We start from the raw sequence: 25,802 nt of genomic DNA on the forward strand, positions 1-25,802 counted from the left end.
TGTGGGTTCGAGCCCCATCTCGGGCTCTGCACTGACAGCATGGTGCCTGCTTGGGATTCTCTCTCTCTCTCTCTCTCTCTCTCTCTCTCTCTGCCCCTCTCCCAATTTGCACTTGCTCGCTCTCTCAAAATAAATAAGTAAAAACTTAAAAAAAAAAAAAAAGGGAACAAACCCATCATACTGCAGGAAGATAGGAAAGGTCACTACTAGTAGATCAGAAGTTTGGAGAAACTCTCAGAAGGTAGAAGGCAGAATCTGTCTTACAACAGCATCTGTGTAATCAAGAAACCAGCAGAGAAAAGCCACAATCCAAAGTCAGCAGGAGAGCACAGAGAAATTGCAAGCTTGGAGTCAGTAACTATAGGATGTAGAAACAGACCAGAGTGAATTCTTGTTAGAAATTAATTAATGTGCTAACTCTAAAACAATTTCCTCTCCCATACCCAATATAAAGAGAGGTTGGCCTACAACAGATGTCCCTTGATCAAAACTGAAAGAATTGTTTCATAAATTTTTTAAATAAATGGGGAATCCGACTGACAAAAGGTTTTTACAGTGGGCATTAGGATCAGATCATAACGCAGAACTGAACCTGAAGGATTGCTTCCCAGGTCTCTGTGGAACACAAAACGGGGAAATGATTAAATAGACTTATGTACCTTCATGGAAATCCAGACTAGCTTTCCTGTGCAGTCCACCCAGTTCTTCATTTGTAATTATGAATGAAAAACTAAGAGTTATGAGACCTTTTATGGAGCGCCTAGGTGGCTCAGTCAGTTAAGCTTCCAACTTTGGCTCATGGTTCATGAGTTCAAACCCTGAGTTGGGTTCTGTGCTGATGGCTTGGAGCCTGGAGCCTGCTTCAGATTCTGTGTCATCCTCTCTCTCTGCCCCTACCCCACTCACACTCTTCTCTCTCTCTCTCTCAAATAAGCATTAAAAAAATTTAAAAAAAAATAATTGTGAGACAGTTTAATAAAACCAGCAGTATGAAAGAAAAGGGCCAAGATGAAAAACTGACCCTGAAGGAAATAAAATAAGAATAGGGCACCCTGAAAAAAAGTGCATGGAAAAGAAAACTAGAAATGCTTAGAATTTAAAAGTGTTACCAAATAACTCATTACAAAGTCTGAGTAATAAAATGAAGAAGACTGAAAGTGAAAATTGATATGGAAAATAAAAGGAATGAATATTTGAAAACACAGTGACAGAGCAGGAGAAAAAACAGAAACACATCTTGCTGATATTTCTAAGTTCCAAAGATAAGGGGACTAAACAATGCCTGATTGAGAAAGGAGGAGAGGAAATTATTTATAAAAAAAAAAAAGAACAAAACAGATTACCAACAGATGAGAATCCCACTCATTTCTGCAAATCCCACTGTTCCTGCAAAATAGACTTTGAAGAACTGACTTTTCATCTGCATTATAGAATTCTAGAAGACAACAGAAGTTGTCAAAGTGACAAAATTCATATGATGTATCTGCAAGAAAATAATTTTGACTTATAGTTGTAATCAATGACTAAAATATCAATATGTGAGGGGAAATAAATCATCTGTTGACATCTAGGAACTGAAAAATTTATATTTAAGTCTAAATAATTATTGATGGTTTAGTTGAGAGACTTAATGCAGTTATAAAGAAAGGATTTTGAGAAATATAAAGGGATGGTATAAGAAAATTAATAAGAATCAAACACTAAAATTTCATATAATTTCAATAAAACATTGAGAGGGTGGGGGTAATTGTGTTAGAAGTTATATTTCATCAAAAAAGAATTTGGATATCCTGGTCAGATTTCAAATTTATGCCAAAAAAATGTGTTCTTAAAATTTTAGCCAAAAATTTAAGGACAACAACTAAAAGAAATTTTTAAAAAAATCACTGAGAAAATGTGATTATTTCAGTAAAATGATTGGAAATATGAGTGTATAGCAAGAGGTAAAAGAAACTAAGCATGGCAAATATGAAACCTAATGTAAACTGTGAGAAATAAAGCCAAACGTAAAACTTCCTTTTAAACAAAAAAAGAAGGTAAAAATGAAATGTTAGATTCAGATTTATGCTTATTGCTATAGATATAATTTTATATATTTATAAAATTCAAAAATACATAGAAGGTTAAAAATAAAATATATTTAAAATCTCATCAGGGAGATAACAAAAAGTAAGAACGGCAAAATATTAATAGACTTCAAGGCAAAATGCATTGAGGAAAACAAAATGGAACAATCGATGAGGAAAGTATAATAGTCACTACATAACAAAGACAAAACTCTTTTATGATGAGAAATGGGCAAATCTACAATCATGATGGGAAACTTAATATCCTTCTCTCAAAGATTAATAGATCAACTAGGCAAAAAAAGGAAGTATGTAAATTATTTGATTAACAGTTATTTAGCCTTTAACTTAATAAATGTATTTAACCATATAGTAACTGAAAATACCCACTCCTTCAAAAAACGTTTTAGAGCATACTTTTAAATAACTATATATTTTAATAGAAACCACAAGGACTAGATTACATGCCTCTAATTAATACAAAAGACAAGACCCTAGAAAGTAACAATGAGCTTGTAGCTAATAAAAATCTCTCCATATGGACATTTTAAAATATAAAATATATTTTTAAATAACTCTTGTATTAAAGAGGAAATCAAAGAGTGATGCCAGCAAGATGGCAGACTGGAAGCTCTAGGTATATGTTTCCCCATGGGTGGATTTAAAAAACTAGACAGATTAAAATAACTTTATGGAAGCTATTTAAATCAAAGATCTACAGTTATCAAGCAAACTCCCAATCAAGAAGAAGCTATATTCAAAACTGTAGGAAATTTCATGGCATTTTTACCCATTCTTGCCTCACCCCATTTCCTGGCACAGCACAGCCAGGAAGAGGAAGTAACAGTTAGTTCCCTGTTCCCCCCCTCTCAGGTTGGAAAGAGCAGTGTGGAACTCCTTTGCAACTTTCTAACCTATCTGTGAGCTGCCAGAGGGAATGGTTTCTTTTTCACCTGACAGTGCTTAGGTAAGAAACGGTGGCATAGCTTGGATCTCAGACTGGCAGAAGCTGTTGAAGACAGTTATAGGCCATTCATTGTGCATGAAAGCAGTAGTGGGACTGTATATTACAGTAGAGGGATACAGTAGAATATATCTAAAGCCCTGAGAAGAGGCTGAGATGAGACTTTTTGAGAAAGTAAGACATTTAAAAGAAGTTGTGTATACAGGAGATACCGGAAAACATACACACACAAACACACAGGCCCTGGTCACACATAACCAAAAATGACCAAAGACTTTTTTTTTTTTTTTAATTTTTTTTTTTTAACGTTTATTTGTTTTTGAGACAGAGAGAGACAGAGCACGAATGGGGAAGGGTCAGAGAGAGGGAGACACAGAATCTGAAACAGGCTCCAGGCTCTGAGCTGTCAGCACAGAGCCCGACGCGGGGCTCAAACTCGCAGACCACGAAATCATGACCCGCAGACCACGAAATCATGACCCGAGCCAAAGTCGGCCGCTTAACCGACTGAGCCACCCAGGCGCCCCCCAAAGACAATTTTTTAATCCTTACCCTGAGCTGCTCCTAAGACTCAAGACACAGCCTGCTAATTAATGAATGTTTTCAATAATAGTTTGCAAAGACTAGAAGTGGCTGTTTTATCAATGGCCAATTTTTAACGAAAAAGTACAAGGCATTTATAAAGAAAGAGGAAAACTAGCTCATTCAGAGGAACAAATTAAATCTTCTAAAGAAACACAGGCATAGGACTTACTAGACAAAGAGTTTAAAACAACTATCTTAAAGAGCTAAATGGAAACACGGACAAAGATCTAAAGGAAATCAGGAAAACAACATATAAACAAAATTAAAATATTAGCAAAGAGATTGAAATTATGTATATATAAAAAGAACAAAGTAGAAACTCTGAACCTGAAAAATATAATAACTGAAATGAAAAAAAAAGTCACTAGAAAGAGTCATCATATTTGGGCAGTAAACTTGAAGACAGATCTGAGGAGCAACAAACCAAAAGACTGAAACAAAGGAAAATGAACATAGCTTAAGGAACTCATGGAACATATTAAATAGACCAATATACACATTGTAGGAATACAAAAGAAGAGAGAGAAAAGGACAAAGCTATTTGAAGAAATAATGACTGAAATAATAACGTCCCAAATTCAAAGGAAAGACATTAATATGCAAATACAGGAAGCTTAACAAACACCAGGTAGGGTAAACCCAAAGAGACTCACACTGAGACAGGTTATCAAACTGGAGAAAGTCTAAGACAGATCTTGAAAGCAGCAAGAGAAAAATGACCTGTAGTGTACAAGAGATTCCCCAGTAAGATTATTAGCAGATTCTCAACAGAAACCTTACAAGCCAGGAGGCAGTAGAATGATATGTTTAAAGTGCCAAAAGAAAAGAACATCAACAAAGAATTCTATATCAGCCAAAACTGTCCTTCAAAACTGAGGGAGAAACTAAAGCATTCCCAAACAGAAGCTGAGTTTATTACCACTCGACCTTCCCTAAAAGAAATGCTGAGAGACTTTCAAGTTCAAATTAAAGGACTCTAACAGTGACTCAAAACCATATAAAAATATAAAATTCTCCAGTGCTAGTAAGTACAGGGACAAATATAAAACACCAGTCTTACTATAATTTTGGTTTATAAATCTACTTTTTATTTTTTATTTAATGAAACTTTCACAGTTTGTTTTTAAGTTTCTTTATTTATTTGAGAGGTGAGTAGGGGCAGAGAGAGTCCCAAGCAGGCTCCACACTGTCAGCACAGAGCCCAACATAGCACTCAAACTCATGAACCATGAGATTATGACCTGAGCCAAAATCAAGAGTTGGACACTTAACTGACTGAGAGCCACCAAGGCACCCCTATTTTTTTTTTTTTAATTTAAAAGACAAATGCAGGGGCATCTGGCTGGCTTAGTTGGTAGAGCATGCAATCTTGATATCGAGGTTGTGGGTTCAAGCCCCACGCTGGGTGTTGAGATGACCTAAAAATAAAATCTTTTAAAAACATAAAATACAAATGCATGAAAATAAATATAAATCTGTGTTAATGAATAATGAATATAAAGATTTAATTTTTGATACCAAGCACAAAAGTGGGGACAAAGCTGCAAAGGAGAGTTTTTTAATGCAATTGAAGTTAAGTTGGTAACAGTTTAAGGTAGATTGTTATAACTTTTGGATGTTATATGTAATCTTCATAAAGAAAATATCTATAAAATATACACAAACAGAAATGAGAAAGGAATCAAAATGTGTCACTAAAAAATCACATAACACAAAGGAAGGCAGTAATGGAGGAAATGAGGGACAAAATAGCCATGAGACATACAGAAAACAAAATAGCAAAAGTAAATCCTTCCCTGTCATTAATACATTTAAATGTAAATGGATTAAACTTTCCAATCAAAAGATACAGATTGGCAGGATAAATTAAAAGCAACAACACACGGCATGCCAACTTACGCTGTCTATAAGACATTCACTTTAGGTTTAAGGACATGAATGAGTTAAAAGTGAAAGGATGAAAAAAGATATTTCATCCAAATAGTAACCAAAAGACAGGAGGGGTAGTTATTCTAATATCAGACAAAATAAACTTTAAATTGAAAACTGTTATAAGAGACAAAGGATGGCATACAATGATAATTCTTGATTTAATTCACCCAGAAGCTATGACAAATAGAAACATAAATATACCAAATAAACAAGCTGTAAAATATATAAAGCAAACATTGACAGAATTGAAAGGAGCAGTACACAACTCTACAATAGTAGTAGGAGACTTCAGTACTCCACTTTCAATAATGGATAGAACATCTGGTCAGAAGATCAATAAGGGAAGAAAGACTCGAATGACATTATAGACAAGTTGGACCTAACAGACATATACAGAATTCTCCTTCCAACAATTTTAGATTGTTGAAATTACACATTTTTCTCAAGTGCACAGGAAACATTCTTCATGATAGGGCATATGTTAGGTTACAAAACATGTTAATAAATTTTAAAAGATTGAAATTTTATAGTTTCATTTCCAAACACAATAGAATGAAATTAGAAATCAACAGCAGAAGAAACACTGGAAAATCCACAGATATGTTGAAATTAAACAACATGCTCTTAAGCATCCACTGGTTTTAAAAAGAAATCACAAAAGAAATTAGAAAATTGAGAAAAAGGAAAAGGAAAACACAACATATTCAAACTTATTCAATGCAGTGAAAGCAGTGCTAATTTTATAGCTGTAAACACATTAAAAAAGAAGAAAGGTCTGAAATCAACTCTCCAACCTTATACCTTAAGGAGCTAGAAAAAGAACAAATTAAACGTAAGGCTAGCAAAAAGAAGTAATAAAGATGAAAACAGAGATGAATGAATGAATGAATGAATGAATAAAACAGAGATAAATGAAATAGACTAAAAACAATAGAAAACAACAAAACCATGAGCTCTTTTTCAAAATGATCAACAGACTTGACAAACCTTTAGCTAGATTGACTAAGAGAAGACTGAAATAACTGAAATCAGAAGTGGAAAAGGAGATGTTACTATTGATGTAATAGAAAGGATTATAAGTACTATAAATGGTTGTACATCAGCAAATTAGATGATCCAGATGAAATGAACAAATTTGAAGAATCATATAACTTACCAAGACTGAAACATGAAGAAATAGAAAATATGAATAGACCAACAACTAGAAGATTGAGTCAGTAATTAAAAATGCCAACAAACAGAAACCCATGACCAGATGGCTTCACTGATGAATGCTACCAAGCATTTAAACAAGAATTAATACCATTCTTCCCCAGGCTCTTACAAAAACTTGAACACTTCCTAATTCATTCTGTGAGGCCAGCATTACCCTGATATCAAAGCTTTTATGGGATAGGCAGTGTTATCCTACCCATTTTACATGTGAGGAAGCTGAGGCACAACAAACTGAAGTAACTTGCTGAAGTTCACAGCCAATGATTTCAGGATCTGAATTCATGCGCTCTTACAGAGCCCACACTTTTAACCAGCTTCACACCACTGACAGCTATCAAGGAAAATAATCACATGAAAGCCACAGAAAAATTTTCACTTTTTTTTTTCTTTTGTCTTAACAACATATCAAGACCTAATATCTTATTTATCCTAGGGTACTGTGTTTTGGTATTCAGTTTAAATTAGTTGACAATAAAACTAAATGAACAACATTTCTCTTTTCCTCCCTGCCCTTCAATTAACTCTGGCAGGAGGAACCAAGAAGAGAAAGGAAGATTTTGACCTCCATACTGTATAACAGTTCCTCAGTACTTATTTTCATGGTAAAAAGACCATCACTTAACATATCCCTATTTAATGGACCCAGAAATTGATGAAGCATAGGTCTAAAGTAACATGTTGTAAGGTTTTTGTCTGTAAAGAATATGTATTCTAAAGAATCTATCCTATTTACGAAACAATTGAGCACACACCCAAAAGACATTTCCTTAGATCCATTTAAAAAAAATTTTAAGACTCAAATCCACTGTGAGAAAGAAAGGGATTATGAGCCCCTCTATATCTAGCCTGCAGGATGAAAGTGAGAATGCAGTAATTTACCCTGGCTGTGCTGTGCCACAAGAGGCCCCATCCCCCTTTTCGGGTACAAGATGTGCAGGGCCCCAAGACACCCTCTAGTAGTAAAGTCCTTTTCTATTAGGAGTACGGTACTGGGTGAAGGAGGCAGAGAGAGCATCAGATACAACAACATAGAGTGACCTTATAAGGTCAAAAATTTTCACCAAATTTTAAGTTTCAAACATCAGTACCCCCACTCCCCAAATTGTGACTGTAACAGGTATTTAGAAACAGGTGACCTCATTCAGAGCATCCAGTAAAGCCTTCACCTGAGAGAAGCTGCCAGGACTAGATCTATGGTTCACCAGTGGGGTGAATCAGTGCTAATTATTGTCTTAATTAGCACTATAGTCCCTGTCAAAATACCTGGGCTGCTGGTAGTCAACTGAGTGAATTCAGACAGAAATCTCTGTGAAATGAGGGCTGCAAATCTGCACTTCTGTAGGCTTGCCAGTTGATTAACTGTTCCCCTCCCCCATTTTAAACAGTGTCATTGAGGTATAATTAACATAGAATAAACTGCACATATGTTTCTTTTTAAGTTAAAATTTTAGTAATGTTCCATTTTTTTTTTTTTTTGTCCTAAAGCTACCTCCTGAACCTTGCTTCACTTGTTTTTTGTTGGCTTTTTTAAAAATCTTTTTACAGAGCATATAGGATTGGGCAATGCAGGGATGTGAAAGTGTTTAGGCTGATATCTTTGGGAACTGTGGAGGAGATCATGTACTTACGACAGGTATACAAGCAGGTAAATATATTTCCCTTTTCCAGATTAAGAAGTAAACGTTTGTCTATATCAAAACTTCCAGAAATTTGTGTAAAAATGTTTTTAATTTCGTTTTAACTGTAATATGGAATTTAATAAGATTATGAAATATACTGTAGAATAAATCCTGTAAAACAGATTCTTACTTTCATTGAATTTTAGAGCTGAAATTTTCTTTGAGTAGTGCTTCTTGAGCTTTAATGTGTACATGAATTACTTAGGGATGTTCAAACTACAGATTCTAATTTAGTAGCTCTGGGTGGAGCCCAAGATTCAAATTTTTAACAAGCTCCCAGGAGTGCCAACACTACTGCAGACTATAATTTGAGTAGCAAGGTCACAGCTTCCCAGCCTGTGGGCCAAGACATAATGATATGCTACAGGCGGGACACAGGTGCACCGACACAATGATCACACAGCTCTCTGGGCAGCAAGATTACCTAAACCGACTTCCAACCTTAAGAAACCTTTCCAGGTAGGTGTTCATATGTTACCCTTTTCCGTGTGTACCATGACATGAAGAAAACTGGGGGAAAATGCCTTAAAGATATCTAATGCAATCATCTCATGTTGTACATAATGAAACTGGGACCCGGGGATACCTCAGTAAATGGAATTATAGGAATACAACGCAAGTGTATTAACTACTGTGCTGGTGCTTTTAGTGTTCATCTGAAATTGCATTAACTCTTTAATATCCTTACAGTATTAATTACTTCACCATTTATATCTCTAAATAAAATTTATTTAGTTTATAATTGCTCACTTGAGAAGATCTGGAATGAGGCTCAAGTTTAATTATAAATGTTAAATTTGAATTACTCCCTATATATTCTGTTGGCATCTATTTAAGAGCAAACATCTGCCACATGTGGTGGTAGTTAACCTAAAAATGATCCAATCTTAAATTTATGCTATTTTCTTAATTCTAAAAATAGAATCGTACACAGCAGTTTTTGTTTTTTCTTAAAGCACTTAGCTCTATAAGAAACCTGTCATCTTTTTGTTCTTGGGTATAGCACAACTACTTGAACATTATTTTGTTCAGGTATATTTAACCAATCTTGGGAAAAAGTAGGACATTATTCTTTTCATCTTAGGAGTAGTTCTTTAGAATAAATTTCTGTTGTTTTAAGCCACCCAGTTTGTGACATTTTGTTAAAGCAGTCTTAGGAAACCAATACAGTCTTAAAGGCAGATATTGTAAATTTAACTACATTTTTAATGTGAAACTTATGTATGACAGAGGAACAACAAGCCAAATTTAAAAAGTGTCTAGGAAGAAAATTTCCACATATGATAAACAAAGGATTGGCATCTATAATACATAAAGAACTTCCACAAATCAATAAAAAGACTATAATTTTGCATTTTATTGAAGAAAAAACACAAATGGTTAACCCATATATGAAAAGATGCTTAACCACAGTTGTAATTTAGAAATATAAAATAATAATGTGTTACACATATTCTGCAAAGACTTAGTGAGGTTGTGTGTGTGTGTATGTGTTTAGGGAGGCAGGGAGATTGGTGATATTCATTATTGGTGAGGGTATTTGTACAGAGATACTCATATACTATTTTTGAGAATATAACTTGGTACACTGATTTTACAGGCTAATATCACAACATATTAAAACACATAGTATGTTCTCCCTATCTACCTTACAGAAATATTCTCACATATGCACAGTGAAAGATGACAAGGATTTATATTTGGTATTGTTAGTATTTGTTTAAAAAATGAAAAAAGAAACAGCCTTAATGTCCAATAATAACAATGGTAACATAAATTCTGATACACCCAATAGCAGAAAAAAAAACTATAGAGCAGACATACTGATCTGGCAAGATCTCCAAGACATTTCTAAGTGAGATTAAAACAAAACAAAACAAAACAAAACAAAACAACACAACTTGCAGAACAAGTATATCAGTTATGTTGATGCATAAAGTTATCTCTGTATATGTATATAAATAGCTCTAACTGCACTGAAAAAAGATCTAGAAGGATATACCTAAATATTACAGTGTTGCTAAGACTGATAAAGGATGATCCGTATTATTCAAAGGGAAATTTCACTTTGATGTTTTTGTTCGTATTTGTTGTGATAATGCATTCAGACATTTTATACTTTTAAAAAATAAAAACATCACTTACATAGCAACTGTCTTCCTTCATGTTTGGAGCATAATCTAAAGTTTGGCATTCAGAAATTCACCTTTCATTTTTACATGTGTACATGTATATATGTGTGTGTGTGTGTGTGTGTGTGTGTGTGTGTAATTTAGAAATATATTTGTATTGGCAGAAGAAGTCCGAGAATACCACAAAGAACACCCAATTAACTTCACCCAAATTTCCCAGTTAACATTTATCACGTTTGCTTTTCTCTTTCCCTCAGCCATGATCTTTATTTATTTTTCTGAACCATTTGAGAGGAAGTTGCAGATTTATCACCTCTAAGTTCTCTAGTGTGTATTCCCTCCAAAGGACACTCTCCTGTTTAGATGTACATATAAAAATAGTTTTATGCATTCTAACATTCAATTTTGTGTGTTGTTTTGCACTTGCTTTGTCCCCCTATTACCCTCTCCAGAATGCAGTTATCCAAATCAAGAAACTAACATTGATACAACATTACCTTGTAAACCACAAAACTCATTCAGATTTCACTAACTTTCCTGGCAATTTCTTGTCTCCTTTTTCCTTTCTGGTTCAGGATCCAATCCAGGATCATGGTTACCAACTTTTTCTTTTCATGTCTCTTTAGTTTTCTTCAACTGGAGTAGTTACCCAAACCCCCTTTGTCTTTCATGACCTTCACAGTGTTAAAGAGTAAGGCCTTTCCTTGTGTTAGCTCTCTTTTAAAATAGGTCCATTTGATGTTTCCTCATGTCCAGATTCAAGCCAGGAACCCCTGGCAAGAATAGTACAGAAATGACTCTATGTTCTTCTCATTGCGTTGGTCAGAAGGCACCTGGTGATGACCTGTCCCACCATTGGTGATGCTAACCTTGATCACCAGTTTTGTGCCTGCCAGCTTTCTTCACTGCAGAGTCACCATTTTTTCCCTTAGTAAGTATTTTATGGGGACATCCTCTGAGACTATGCCAATATCCTGTTCCTTGTCAAGCCCGTACCCATCAGCCCTAGCATTCACTGATGAAACCCACCTGACTCAGCCACCACTGTGATGATTGTCAGATGGTGATTTTTTAATTTCCAGGATTCCTTCTTTATTTGTTGCTATTCTACCATAAAAAAGAGCTTGCCCTTCTTTTCTATTAATATATTTGGACTCAGGGGATATTAGTAATATTACTCTATGTTAGTAATAGATTACATTACAACCTATTGAATATCACTGTGTATTTTGGTGTTCAAACTGTCTCAGTTTTGTCCAGTGAGAACCCCTTCAAGCTGGCTTCTGTGTCATTTGTCAAGCCTCCATCATTCATTATGCATGTCCTTATGGTGGTAGGCTAATGTTCTCCCAAAGATATCTACATCAAATCCACCTGGATTCTCTGGGTGGGCCAATGTAATCACTAAAGGGAGTGGGAGTATGCAGGAGGATCAGAGAAAGGAGAGAAGGAGATGTGACAGCAGAAGCAAGGGGTCATATAGGATTATATGAAGATGCCATGCTACTGCCTTGAAGATGGAAGAAGGGGCCATGACTTTTTAACATGGTGAACACTTCTTTTCTTTCTACCTCTTGCGTATCCTGAATGTTGTTAGGAAGAAATCCAAACATTTTGTATCCTTGAATGGGTTTTTCTTAAGCCGGAAACTAAGCTACATTTTCCAATTACTGACTCTTTTCCCTTCCCCTCTTTAATTCCAACCCTATTTTTTATAGCAGCCTACAGATGGATGTATCTGACCTTCACTTTTAGGGGAGCCACTTTGAAAAACTTCTTTTAAGTATAAAACAATGTGCCTTTTATAAATTTTGCGATAAAGTAGGGAACTTCTAAAGATTCAGATTAACGCTTACAAGTTGGTGATTACATTAAGTAGTTGCAGTGTGACTATACAGTGTTTAAGAAAGAGTCAGGAGCAAAGAGTGAAATCATCTGGACTATCAGGTACATCAGTTGCTATTGTTGTGATTCCATATTTCCTGGACTATAGTCCATGTTTCTGGGGCATTGAAACCAACTGATCAACTTGGATGTTGATTCAAAGCTTCCTCAAACTAAGGTCCCAAGGATCTTGTTTTATTTTTATTATTTTTTAATGTTTATTTATTTTTGTGAGAGAGAGAGAACACATGTGTTCATGCATGTGAGCAGGGGAGGCACAGAGAGAGAGGACAGAGGATCCGAAGTGGGCTATGTGCTGACAGCAGAGAATCTGATGCGAGGCTTGAACCCATAAAACTGTGACATCATGGGGGCGCCTGGGTGGCTCAGTTGGTTAAGCGGTGGACTTCGGCTCAGGTCATGATCTCGTGGTCCGTGAGTTCGAGCCCCGCCTCGGGCTCTGTGCTGACAGCTCAGAGCCTGGAGCCTGTTTCAGATTCTGTATCTCCCTCTCTCTGACCCTCCCCCGTTCATGCTTTGTCTCTCTCTGTCTCAAAAATAAATAAACGTTAAAAAAATTTTTTTTTAATAATAAAATTAAAAAAAACAAAACAAAACAAAACACTGTGAGATCATGACTTGAGCCAAAGCCAGATACTCAACTGACTGAGCTACCCAGGTGCCCCTCAAGGGTCTTGTTTTAAAAAGGACATCTTGGAGGCACCTGGGTGGCTCAGTCGGTTGAACATCCGACTTTGGCTCATATCATGATCTCATGGCTTGTGGGTTCAAGCCCCGCGTTGGGCTCTGTGCTGACAGCTCAGAGCCTGGAGCCTGCTTCAGATTCTGTGTCTCCCTCTCTCTCTGCCCCTCCCCCATTCACGTGCATGTGCTCTCTCTCTCTCTCTCTCTCTCAAAAATAAACGTTAAAAAATTTCTTTAGTAAAAAATAAATAAAAGGGAACTCCTGGAGATGAGAAATTGTTACAAGTATAAATTTTGAATTCAGCCAAATCCAGGTATAAATTCTAGAAATGACACTTCTTGGCTAGACAGCTGTGAGAAGGCACTTAATTTCTCCAAATTTTAGTCTTTATTTCCAAAAAGAAAATAGCAATGTCTTATAGGGTTGTACGCATTAAATGAGAGAATGTACAAATGCTACACAGGTAGTAAGTATTCAAAAAATAAATATTATTAATAAGAATTATTTCATGGGCACCTCAGTGGGTTGAGCATCTGACTCTTGATTTTGGCTAGGGTCATAATACCAGGGTTGTGGGATTGAGCCCCATGTTGCATTGGGCTCCATGCTGAGTGTGGAGCTTGCTTGGGATTTTCTCTCCCTCAATCTCTCTCTCTCTCTTTCTCTCTCCCTCCTTCCTCCTTCCCTTCTTCCCTCCCTCTTTCCTTCACCCCCCTCCTTCCCTCTCCCTCTCCCTCTCCCTCTCCCCCCTTCCTGCTTCCTCTGCCCCTCTCCCCGACTCATACGTGCTTACACACACTCCCTCAAATTAAAAAAAGAATTATTTCAGTTGCCTATAGTAATTTAGTATAGTGCAAAGCAACTTCTTACTAATCCTTACGTTAACAACAGACTACGGTTATTTTCCACTCTGTGCATTCTTTGTTTCTTTCAAGAAATTTTAAAGTGTACATGGGGTTAATCAGATTATATTTATATTTAGCAAAATATCTAGCAAATAAAGAAATACACTAATGTTACTAAAGTGATAAATGTCCTTCAGGATTCCTTCTGTATTTCAAATTGTTTCAAAGATGCCTAAATGTTTCTAAACAGTGATTGGGTTTTGCTGTTAGTTGACAGTATAACAATGGCTACAATTAGGGTTTGATACTAATGTGGTTATCATGTAGTTACTAAGTTATAATTTAACTTTGGTGAAATAGTGATGATTTTTGTCAGTTTTAGTAGTTCCTATTGTAATGAGTCTAGAAAGGAGAAAAGTGTAGTCAGATGTATTACATGCCTTTATCATTAAACATTTTACATCAAGTGAATATTGCATAGCAATGGGATCTTGACTCGGTTGGTAGAACACATAAAATAGGAAATGTAAGATCTCTTCTTCAATAAGACTGGCCAGTTTATTATTATTTATTTCGCCATAATGGCAACATCTGCCAGCGAAATTAAAATAAAATTTCCTCCCTAAGGAGATTCTGCCTGCTCCAGCTAAAGCTGTGTATATACAGAGAATGCCAGGAAATTCTGACATATTGTTGGAGCAAACACTTCAAAAATATCTTGTGTTTTTTTCTGTTTTAGCAACTTCACTGTGTGGTGGTTGGAAGTGAAAATGCCAAGCGATATTTTGAAGCAGTTCAAGGATCAAAAGAACATCGAGGAGAGCTTTTTGGGGTTTATAATCTGTTCAAACTAAGGTCCCAAGCGTCTTGTCTTACAAGGGACATCCTGGAGGTGTGAAATTGTTGCCTGACCTTTTCAGTACTATTTTAAATACAATTTTCTCCAACAGGAAACTTGAAATATAACTGCTGGTATCTTTTCAAAGAACTTTGGGGTTTTCTTGTAAAAAATGCCTTGTGTTTAGAATTTCTACTTTTAGAAATAGGAAATGAATTATTGTACCTCAAAACTAAGATTTCCCCATGCATAGTTATAAGTAATGTCTACACACAAATACAGATACATATAGTACATAGTATGACCTCCCAAGACCATTTTCAGACTGGCAGAAAGAAATGTAGTATTTTGAAAACAGCTGCTAAGTCAGGAACTTAAAAAAAAAGAGACTTTCCTAAATAAACAAAATTATAAAATGTGTTTTGATTAAAAGTTACCAAATACTCCCTGAGATGCACTCTCATGTCTCATGGAGATTTTTGTTTTCTGTTCCCAATAAAAATTCCACACCAATATTTCAAACTCTCCCAGTTGTGTTCATCCTTAGCATACAGATGTTTCTTATTCTTCAAACAGAAATTTACATCTTTTTTTTAATTGCTTAAATTCTTTGATATACCAGAATACTATGGATATTAACCTATTTTCCAGTTGATACTGATATGAGTATCATAAAATCCTGGAATATCATATGTATCAACTTCCTTTTCATATAGATGAGGAAAATGAGCCTCAGAAAATTCAAGGATGTTTCCCTTAGCTTTTCAAAAGCTTCACGTACTTGATTGAATAGTGAGTTTCATAAAAACAGTTATTGGTCCCTGTTCTTAAAGAATGTAGACCATCTTGATGAGAGGTGAAAGAGAACACTTACATAATGAACATGTAACATCAATAAGCATGGTAAGCAAGATGGCTAAGAGGAAGACGTGTATCATATGTATTCTGTGAATATTGCAACTATTATACAGTGTCTGGTGTATACTGCTGAATTTTTATTTTATAGTAACTATTTGATTTGAATTGAGTGGCCCATTTAAAGTCCCCCTGTCTTGAGTTGCCTGTCTGGCTCAGTCAGAAGTGCATGCGACTCTCGATCTTAAGAGTCGTGAGTTCAAGGCCCACGTTGGGTGTAGAGATTACTTATAAATAAATAAATAAAAATAAAGTCCCCTGTCTTTTTCTTGTTTTGAGTATGCTGTCTATTTCATGGACTTCTTCTTTCCCATTTCTCTTTTATAATCAGAGCCTTGTTAGTATTCCAGTATTCCAGGCCACCCCTCAGATCCTACTTCCATCTCAGAGTACTACCCAACATACCAACTTGTATTTGTGTTTTTCATTTGAAATTATTATCTATAAAATATGTTAGCATTATATTACTTCTCCTGTTTTCTCTTATTTATCAAATAGTTGAGCCCTCTATTTTAACAGAATAGCAACCTATTCCTCAAGCAAATGTTAAGTAAGACATTCAGTATGACAAGTTATTAAATGGGATGTTCGCTTGTTTTCTGGTTGTCCTAAGTATATCTTGTTTCTCCTCCAGGATTGTTGACTAATGACAGGACTCTCCATGTCTTACATTTTTCTCGTGGCAAAATGTGCTTAACTTCTTGCCAGGCACATTATCAGCACCGCAATATTTGTTATGAGTAAGAATTTAAAATTATTCAGGCCAGGTGCTTACAGGGCAGTCTTTTGCTCTAAAAAAATAAAGTAAATAAATAAACAATAAATAGCAAAATTATTCAGGCCTCATTAGATTCATGCTCCTTTTGGCCAAACAGTGTTTTAAAATATTCTAAGCCCTGTATAATGGAAGCATATATCACAAAGTAAAATAATTATTTTACTTACTATGAGACATTTTTAATTTTTAAAGGCTGTAGAAAATCCCTTTTAAAATGTTTTAAGATGTAGAAATTTTAATTCATAGAACACTTTTAACCTGATGATTTCCAGACAGTTCTTTTTTTTTTTTTTTTTTTTTTTTTTTGGTTGGTTTTGGTTTTTTCGTTTTTTTCTTTTTCATTTATTCACTTAACTTCAAGTTATTTAGTTAACATACAGTGTGGTATTGGTTTCTGGAGAAGAACCCAGTGATTCATCACTTATGTACAACACCCAGTGCTCATCCCACCAAGTGTCCAGGCAGCTTAGTTCTACTTTGCACTAACTTTGTTATCTTTGTCATGGTCCCGCTTTAGAGATAGATATTGAGAGCTAATTGCACAAATATTTACTGAGTGTATGCCAAGTGTCAAGTACTATACATCATAGAGCTAGGCATACAGAAATGAATGAAATAGACAAAAAGCTCTACTCACTGAAAAACTTACCTTCTATTTTGGGGAAACAAATAAGCAGAAAAAATAATGATGCATAGAGTTTATTATGATGACAGGCTCTGAAGATAAAAATAGAGCAGGTAGAAGATGAATGACTTCTGGAGATCGAATGCCCAGCATTGTGATTATAGTCAATAACACTGTATTATACGTTTCAAAATTGCTAATGGACTAGATCTTAAATGTTCTCCCCACAAAAAAGAAATGCTAATTCTATGGCATAATAGAGGTGTTAGCTAAAACTATGGTGGTAATCATACGGCAATATATAAATGTATCAAAACACGCTATACACCTTAAACGTATACAGTGTTATATGTAAATTGTATCCTAATTTTTAAAAATAGAGCAGGGAAGGGAAATTGGGAGACTGTCAAGAAAAGAGCATTGCAGTTTTAGATGGAGTAGCCAAGGAAGTGCTCACTGTGAGGTTGCAACTGATTCTTTGAGGAGATGGCAGGAGGAAGATGTATTCTACGTAGAGGAACAAATGCAAAAGCCCCGCAGGACAAACGTGCCCAGCATAATTTCAAAACGGCAGGAAGGCCCTAGTGGCTGGAGTGGAGTGAACAAGAGAGCAAGAGATGGGACCGGAGAGATGAGAGGAAGCCAGATCACGTGAGAACTTTGAGTGAGACAAAAAGCAATTAGAGGGTTCTGAACAGAAGAGAAACATAGTCTGACCTATACATCTAGATTAAATATTACGAATTAGGCTATCAAAGTACAAAAGCAGAAGCAAAATGCCAGGTAGGAGGATACTGCAATAATCTAGCCAAGGGATGATGGTGATTTGGACTAGAGCGATCATGGTAGATGGTGTGAGAAGTGATTGGAGTCTGAATATATTACTCAGGTGCCACTGACAGGATTTGCTGATGGATTAGGTATAGGGTCTGAGAAAAAAAGAGGAGTTAAGGATGATACCAACATGGTTGGCCTGAGAAACAAAAGACCAGAGTTGCCATTTACCTTTCACAAGAGGGTTGCAACAGGATTGAGGATCTCTGGTGCTCCCTGTTCCATCTGTTGTAGCCATTTGGCTTCTGTTGAAAGAATAAAGGCAGTACTGGGAAGCAGACCCCCTCCCCCGCCCGCCCACCTCCCTTGCAGTAACAGCCTCTAGGCATTGAGAGAAAATATCTCAACAAACTATTTATCGTTCTCCAGAGTTCTGTAGGGGAGATTCTCACTTGTTGCCCTGGATACCAGGTGGCTGGAATCACGCCACCGGTACATATGTGTATCTGTAAGTTGGGCATTTGTAACTCTGGTGATGGTAGTGGTTATTTCCCCTGTTCAGTAAACAGAACCTTAAATAGAAAAATAAATTGATTTCCTTTTGAAGGAGAATTTAATATTCTAGAATCTAGGCCATTAAATACCTTTGCTGAATGATACACCAAAAGCTTTAAAAGCATAAATACTTTCCCAAAGGATGTAGCAAGCCTGTTACACAATTAAGATCTTTTTTTTTTTTTAGTTTCATATTAGATGGTCCTTTTCATTTGGTGTCTGTTACACTGAAGGTATCAATAAACATTTTAATGAATATGAACTAAATGAATAAAATAAATTTTAATGAATATGAACTAAATAAATACATTAACAATATAGGCTAGAATATCAAATTCCCAATATTCAACATTATCTGTAGTGTTTGAAATGTTGTTAATATGTCCTTACCTTAGCTATTGTGTAGACATAGTTACTATGGATATTGTTACTGGGTAAATATGTAACATTGTTTTTATTCTCCCTCCCGTACCAGAACTTTTAGTGGAGTTGGCTGGAAAGTATTATTTTCTATCTTAAAAAGAAGCTTTAATACAAGAAATAAGTGTACTTTATGAGCCCAGCACACTTCCACTGTACCTCTGTACTACCTAAAATTATGAGAATTTTAAAATGTTATATAAACTATATATGAGTTTATATTAATTAACAAAATGGAAAAATAACATTAAGAAAGCTGAGGTAGGGGCGCCTGGGTGGCTCAGTCAGTTGAGCATCCAACTTTGGCTGAGGTAATGATCTCATGGTTTGTGAGTTTGAGCCCAGCTTCAGGATCACTGCTGTCAGCCTGTCAGTGCAGAACCCACTTGGGATCCTCTGTCCGCCTCTCCCAGCCCCTCCCCTGCTCACATTTCTCCTCTCTCTCTCTCTCTCTCTCTCTCTCAAAAAATAAATTAAAAAAAAAAAAAACTTAAGGAAGAAAGTTAAAGCAGTGCTCACTTGGGCAGCACATATACTAAAATTAGAACAATACAGAGAAGATTAGCATAGACCTGCACAGGGATGGCACACCGATTTCTGAAGCAGTTCATGTTAGAGCTAAAGCAAGCTGCTCTCAGTTAATCCCAAGCTTTAGCATGCCATCGCTATTGTTTATTTGGTTGTTTTTACCCCATATTTTACAATTCTTTTGCATTCTTTTAGAGAGAAGGCAAAGTGGAAGCAGGGATCATGACAGCCACAACATGGTTGAAAGAGGAGCCTCCAGTACACAAACAAGAAGCGGTAAGCAATTTTTTAATCTGTAGCCTACAACTGCTATAAAACATGTACTGGGACAATTTTAAGCTATTTTTCCTTTTTCTTTATTTTTCAACGTGTAAAGAAAAAAGTCTTTGAAAAAAAGTCGAGGATACAAAGCAGACGATCAGTAAAATTAATAGTTTAGGTGAATTTGGGGCGTCTGGGTGGCTCAGTCAGTTAAGCATCTGACTTCAGCTAGGTTATGATCTCATGGTTTGTGAGTTTGAGCCCAGCCCATCGGGCTCTCTACTTGCAGTACGGAGCCCACTGCAGATCCTCTGTCCCCCCCCCCCTCTGCCCCTCCCCCGTGCGCTCACGTGCCCTCTCTCTCTCTGTTTTAAAAATAAACTTTTAAAAATTTTTAACAAATAATTTAGGCTAATTTAACATTTCGTATCATAAGAACACATTCGGGAACAATCACCAGTCATTTGCATCCAAACTAGAATTTTAACTATATCAAACTGTAAATCCAAAATTAAATATGCCAATCAAACCTAACTAATTTTTAATTAAACAACACATTAAATAGAAAAATAGTAATCATTGTGTGTTTAAGATTATTAAATCCAAACATCAGAATTACTCTCTGACAGATATTTTATTTTATTTGCATCCTTGATCTTGTGATCTTTCTGGTAGTTTGTCATCTCACATACTACAAAGTCTATATTATCATCATAAGCCCTCTTCAGAAGTAAAGAATGTACATGTAGAAGGTTTTTTCTTATTTTGTTTATGTTGTTGCTGGGTTTTTCTTGCATTTAGGAATTTAAGTGTAAATTTATACCAGCTTAGTGATTTGGAATATCGGTGAATGTTTTTCTAACTTTATAGAAATATACAAACATCAAATGTATTACTGGATTTCTAAAAAGGAGTAATTACTGGATAATAGTTTCCCCAAATTGTTTACTAATAAAGCCTCAGCTTTAAGAAACTGAAGGATGTATTTAGCTCCAATTGATGTAAAAATAATAAATACTGGATTTAAATTTGTAGCAAATTTCACTTCAAAATATCTAAAATATTTTCTTTATTTCTGATGGGCAGGATCCTATCAGATCTTATTTTTAATCTATTAGAACCATTTTCCAGTTGTGAATTCTTTACTTTGTTAATACCTGAAAATTTATGTTTTTCTTAAAACGTGGTTGGAAGTATGTGCTGGACCATGGAAAACAATGAGTTGTATACTTCTTACTTTTGAGACCAGAATCAGCCCCTGCATCTTAGAAGCTGACTGCTCTGTTCTGTTTTTTCCTTATAGATAACTTGATTATGTCATATTCTAAACTTTTATTTTGGAAAGTTATTCAACTTGAAAAAAGAGTGTACCCGACTGTAATATTAAATCCTTTACATTTGTTTATTAAATGTTGTACTTTTAAAAAATACCAAGTGGTATATTAGTACATAAGTTACCTTCCATCCAAATTTCATTCCCTTGCAGTATGATAGATTTGATATTATCTGGACATTTTCTAACGTTTCTGTGACTGCTTCTTTTATAGCCTAGAGACCCTGACTGTCAAGAACACAGAGGTCTGGAGCAGCCTGCAGAGTTGCCGACAGAAGAAGCATGTAATCTCTGCAGTGATTTTAGTGATGATGAATCAGTGGGAAGCTCAAGAATAAAGACTGCTAAAAAGAAAGCCTCTGACTCAAGCAAAACTTCAGGTCCTCCTGGACAGCTTACATTACTCCAGTGTGGTTTCTCTAAATTGTTTGAAACAAAATGTAATACAGTTGAGGAAAGTGATGGAAATATTGCCTCTGATGATGAAAGTCCTGATGAACAGCCCATATGTCTTTCAACAGAAGCCAAAGACGTTAGTTATCAGAAAAGTCGTGACTCTCTTGGTACTTCAAAACATCAGAGGTTAGCTAACGTCCTAAATCCAAATGAAAAATATATCTTTGATAAAAGTCAGAACATTTTAGAACAAAATATTTCTTCTGAGTCTGACGATGGCAACAATTTAAAAAATACAGCTGACCACCATCACATTTTACAGAACGTCACAGAATCAGAAGATAGTGATGTCATCTTTCCCACACAGTATACAACTCAGAGATGCCCCAAGAATGGTGTAAAGTTTAAGCCACTCGTGGATGGATCTGAAGGTTCTGAAAGAGAACATCCTGTTGAAATAAGAAATAATGGGGATGATAGAAAGACTGATGTCAAAGGAAATAGCCTAATTTCAAAACAATTAAACCCTGAGAATGTGACCCTGAAATCTATTATGAGAAGAAAAGGCAGTAGTGATATTAGTGACGAGTCTGATGACATTGAAATTTTCTCTGAGTCAAGAGCAAGAAAGCAAAGACCTACTAGTTCTTTGAGGTTTAAGAGAAAAAAGGAAGATAAAAAGGAACTTCACACTTGTCCTAAAACCATGAAGAAAACAAATCAACTGTATGCAGCAGATGGGGATTGTAGCTCTCAGGCTATCGATGATTTTTCATCCTCAGATGATGATTTAACTGTTCGCCACATCAGTTTCTCTAAACAGAGCCATACACGAAAAACTCTAAAAGATAGGGTCGGTTTCTCTTCAAAATTACCTACCCATAAGAAAAATAGCACTTTTATGCCAAAACAATCAATGCAATTTTCAAATGAGAGAGTTGTCAATCAAGAGCAAATGTATGAATCAATGGATAAATTTTTAGGTAACTATAGACATTTTGAAAACTTTATGTTACATATTTGTTTTGTGCAATCAAATAGTTCTGGGAAAGTTTCTTAAATTAGCTTGTAAAACAGCTCTATAATCAAGATGCTACACTGAGGTGCAAATGAGGACATGGGGGGTGGCAGGATAAAGGGAAGACCACCTAGGTCAAGATGGAGAACTTTGTCATCCACCCCAGGGCTCCCTCCATGTGCCCCAACTGAATCACCGTCCCCGTCCCCCCACCAGACTTCATTTACTTTTGACCTGTAGGTAACTATAAATTTAGTGCTCCTCTTCAGTCCTTCTGTCAGTGTCTCTCCTGTCAATTTCGTCAGAAGCTTATTTTCTAGTAGCTCCCTCAGGAAGTGCTCATGAGAATAATATTCCCTGAGATTCCTGTTGATAACTATTTATGCCCTTTTATACTTAAAAGTCATTTTTGCCAGATATGAAATCGTTGACTCACACTTTCTTTTTCTGAAGTATTTTAACATGAGGCTTCATTTTCTTTTGCCATGAAGTTTCCTATCACGTCATTTTTCTTCCCCCTTGATACCCAAAGAATTTTTTTCTTTTCATTCTTGCCTAGTAAATTTACCAGATTGTGTTTGAATGTTTATCTTTGTTCAAGTTGCTATAACAAACTACTACAGGCTGGGGGGCTTAAGCATTTATTTCTCATAGTTCTGGAGGCTGGAAGCCCAAGATCTGGATGCCAGCATGGTCAGGTTCTTGGTGAGGGCCCTCATCCTGGTCTAAAGAAGGCTGCTGTGTCCTCACCTAGTGGAGACAGAACTCACCTCTCTTATGTCTCTATTTGCAAGGGCACTGGTCCCATTCATCAGGGCTCCACCTTCATGACCTAATTATCTCCTAAAGACATTCAGACCCTGGCACTGTTGGTTATTCTTGGGTCAAGATTGTCATAATGTAGTTTCAACTCAGGTTTTATATCAGGAAAGCTTTCTTGTACTAGTATTTTTACTTACTTTTTCTATTCCTGTACTAGTATTTTTACTTACTTTTTCTATTCCTTTGCTTTGGCCTTTTGCTTCAGAGACGCCTGGTATTCAAATATTCAACTTTCTTTACCTGTTTTCAGTATTTGTCACATTATCTCAAGCCCTTTTTCTTTTCTTTTTTTTTGTTTCTTTCTGCTTTTTAAAAATACCCTTCCATTCTCTGAAAGCAGTAGTTGTGTTAATTCCCTCTGTGTTCCTTCTAGTTGTCTTCATTTCTGAATTTTTTTTAACTTCTAAATTTTTCCTGAGTCCTGTCACCCATTTCTGAGTTATTCTAATTATGACTTAATGTTGTTGGTTCCTGTGTTTTACCATTTTCCTAATGACTATTACCTGTTTTGAAATTACAATTTTAATCTGCTTTGTGAGCATATGTTTCTGGCATGTTTTCATTCTGCTGCTTATTCTTTTTTCTCTTGTAATAATTTTTATGATATTTGACCCTCTTGCTCATTTTCATAGACATTATTTTCCCTGAGTTTTTTAAGTGAGGCAGAATTTAGGAAATCTTTTCCAATTTTACAAAGATCCATACCTGGTTTTTTGTGCAGTGCTCAAAACCGTGGTGGGATTTCCTGCCTCTATGCCTGCCCACTGCTCCGCTCTAGGCCTTCTCTTTCCCCCCTTCCTGATCTTCCTACCCTGCACATTTTGACTCCCTCCCAGCAGTTTTCTTCATTGTGTGGGCTTGACCTGGGAGCCCTGGTGGGTCAGTTTGGGGGTTCCTCAGAGCAAGTTTGCTTCATTCTCTCAGGCCTTCTTTTCATAAGCCCCCTGTACCCACTCAGCTTTAAAGAATGGAAAACTCAGATTCAGCTACTCACAGTAAGTGGCTCACTGTGCTTTCCAGGGAACACCTGCTGGGTGTTCTAGGCTCTCCTATTTTCAAATTCATCACATGCCACCCTGTTGCTTGCTTCACACACACCCTGATGCTGTGCATGGTGTACTATTGGTGGATTGTCCCCATCTATTTGTATTTTAGGGCAAACTATGGGGGGTTATCTTGTCATCTTAGTTCGTTGTATGTGTTGTGCATGGCCTTTTGTTTTCTTGACTCATTGCTGTCCATTCTATGTAGGGATTCGGGGAGATTGAAAAACTGTGTCCCCTGCCACCACCATCTGCTGAGAACCTGTTTAGTCATTTTAAGAGTTAACGCTGCTTTTAAAAGTATCTGACTCATTCCCAAAAACACTATGTGAAAGAAGCTGATATATAAGCAAGGATAGTTTGATGTAAAAACTTTAATCATAAGTATTTGACTTATTTACAAAGCAAGTTTTCTTTTGTGGTTATTCAAAAGTTCGATTTGATATATTTTTTGGTACCCTTGTAGCTAAGTACTGGACTGTCCTTTGGTGTGTGTGCTACAGTTAGATTTAGGTTTGAGGAATTATTGCAGAAACCGTTCTGTAAAAGATCAACTGAGTTTTGTTTTTGTTTTTTACTGTGTAAAAGATGTCAGTAGTGTGGAACTAATGCTATTTTGAATAATGCATAAAACATGTCATCAAAATTAAGAAATCGGAGTAAATGTTCTACCAGAAGAATCCTTGAATCCTTCTGGAGGTTTTAAATTGTTGCCATACACGCTACCTGATGTTTTGAAATTTAGGGAGAATTTTATCTTAGTTGCCCTTTTAGCTACCTTATTTAACAACATCTTGTTTTCTTGTGATTGCCAATTTGGGTTGAGAGAGGTTCAAGACTGAAACAGCACAAGTGTTGAAAGTCAAAACTGAGGTTCATTGCCAGGGATGTTTGTAGGAGCCTTTACAGACCTCAGTTCTAGCCTTCCTTTTTAGGACCACAATTTAAAAGTAAGTTATAGGTACCTAGAAGCAAAGCAATAAAAACTGTAGCCATTTTTTAAACTTCTTTCAGATAAAAGCTGTCAGTTAATTTTTTTCATTCCCTAAAAAGCTCCCAATCTTGACATTCTCTGGGCATATGTACAAAAAAGACAGAATACAAAGAGTAAAACTGAACAAAGCCAACCAAATGAAACTCCCTGGTCACAAACCTCACTCTTCCACTCCATTGCTAGATAGATGAGGCTAGACTGCTGTTTAAATTAGTAAAAGAATTTTTTAATCAACAGAAACAACAAATCCATAGAGATGACCCTTCACCATGACTTTTCTCTTCACCAAAACCCCTTATTTCAGCTTTAAATCAAAAGATTTTTACCTAATCTCAGAAGTTCTCATATAGATGAGAATGAAAAGTCATTTCTAAGATAACCTAGACCAATATATTAGGACTCTTTCTCTTTTCAATTTTTTTTTTAAAGAATATTGTGATGTTAACATACTGATTCAGCGTTTTTCTTGAGGATAAAAAATAAAGCATAACCTC

At 35.9% G+C, this 25,802-nt stretch overlaps 1 protein-coding gene and 1 non-coding gene across 6 annotated transcripts in view; both read left to right on the forward strand.

Annotated features, from left to right (window-relative positions):
- ERCC6L2 (ERCC excision repair 6 like 2) overlaps positions 1 to 25,802 on the forward strand; it is a 131,763-nt gene that overhangs the window by 73,106 nt on the left and 32,855 nt on the right. For all 5 annotated transcript variants that reach the window (XM_007089010.3, XM_042963685.1, XM_042963682.1 and 2 more), the window contains 4 exons: positions 8,308 to 8,407; positions 14,748 to 14,900; positions 19,637 to 19,717; positions 21,250 to 22,414. In XM_007089010.3, the coding sequence (XP_007089072.3) occupies positions 8,308 to 8,407; positions 14,748 to 14,900; positions 19,637 to 19,717; positions 21,250 to 22,414 (1,499 nt within the window). The remainder of the gene's footprint in view (positions 1 to 8,307; positions 8,408 to 14,747; positions 14,901 to 19,636; positions 19,718 to 21,249; positions 22,415 to 25,802) is intronic.
- Positions 19,425 to 19,530, forward strand: LOC122233303. The gene has a single exon (XR_006210865.1). It is a non-coding gene; the product is annotated as a U6 spliceosomal RNA (small nuclear RNA).

Source organism: Panthera tigris, chromosome D4 (assembly GCF_018350195.1).
Source record: "Panthera tigris isolate Pti1 chromosome D4, P.tigris_Pti1_mat1.1, whole genome shotgun sequence".
NCBI classification, from domain to species: domain Eukaryota; kingdom Metazoa; phylum Chordata; class Mammalia; order Carnivora; family Felidae; genus Panthera; species Panthera tigris.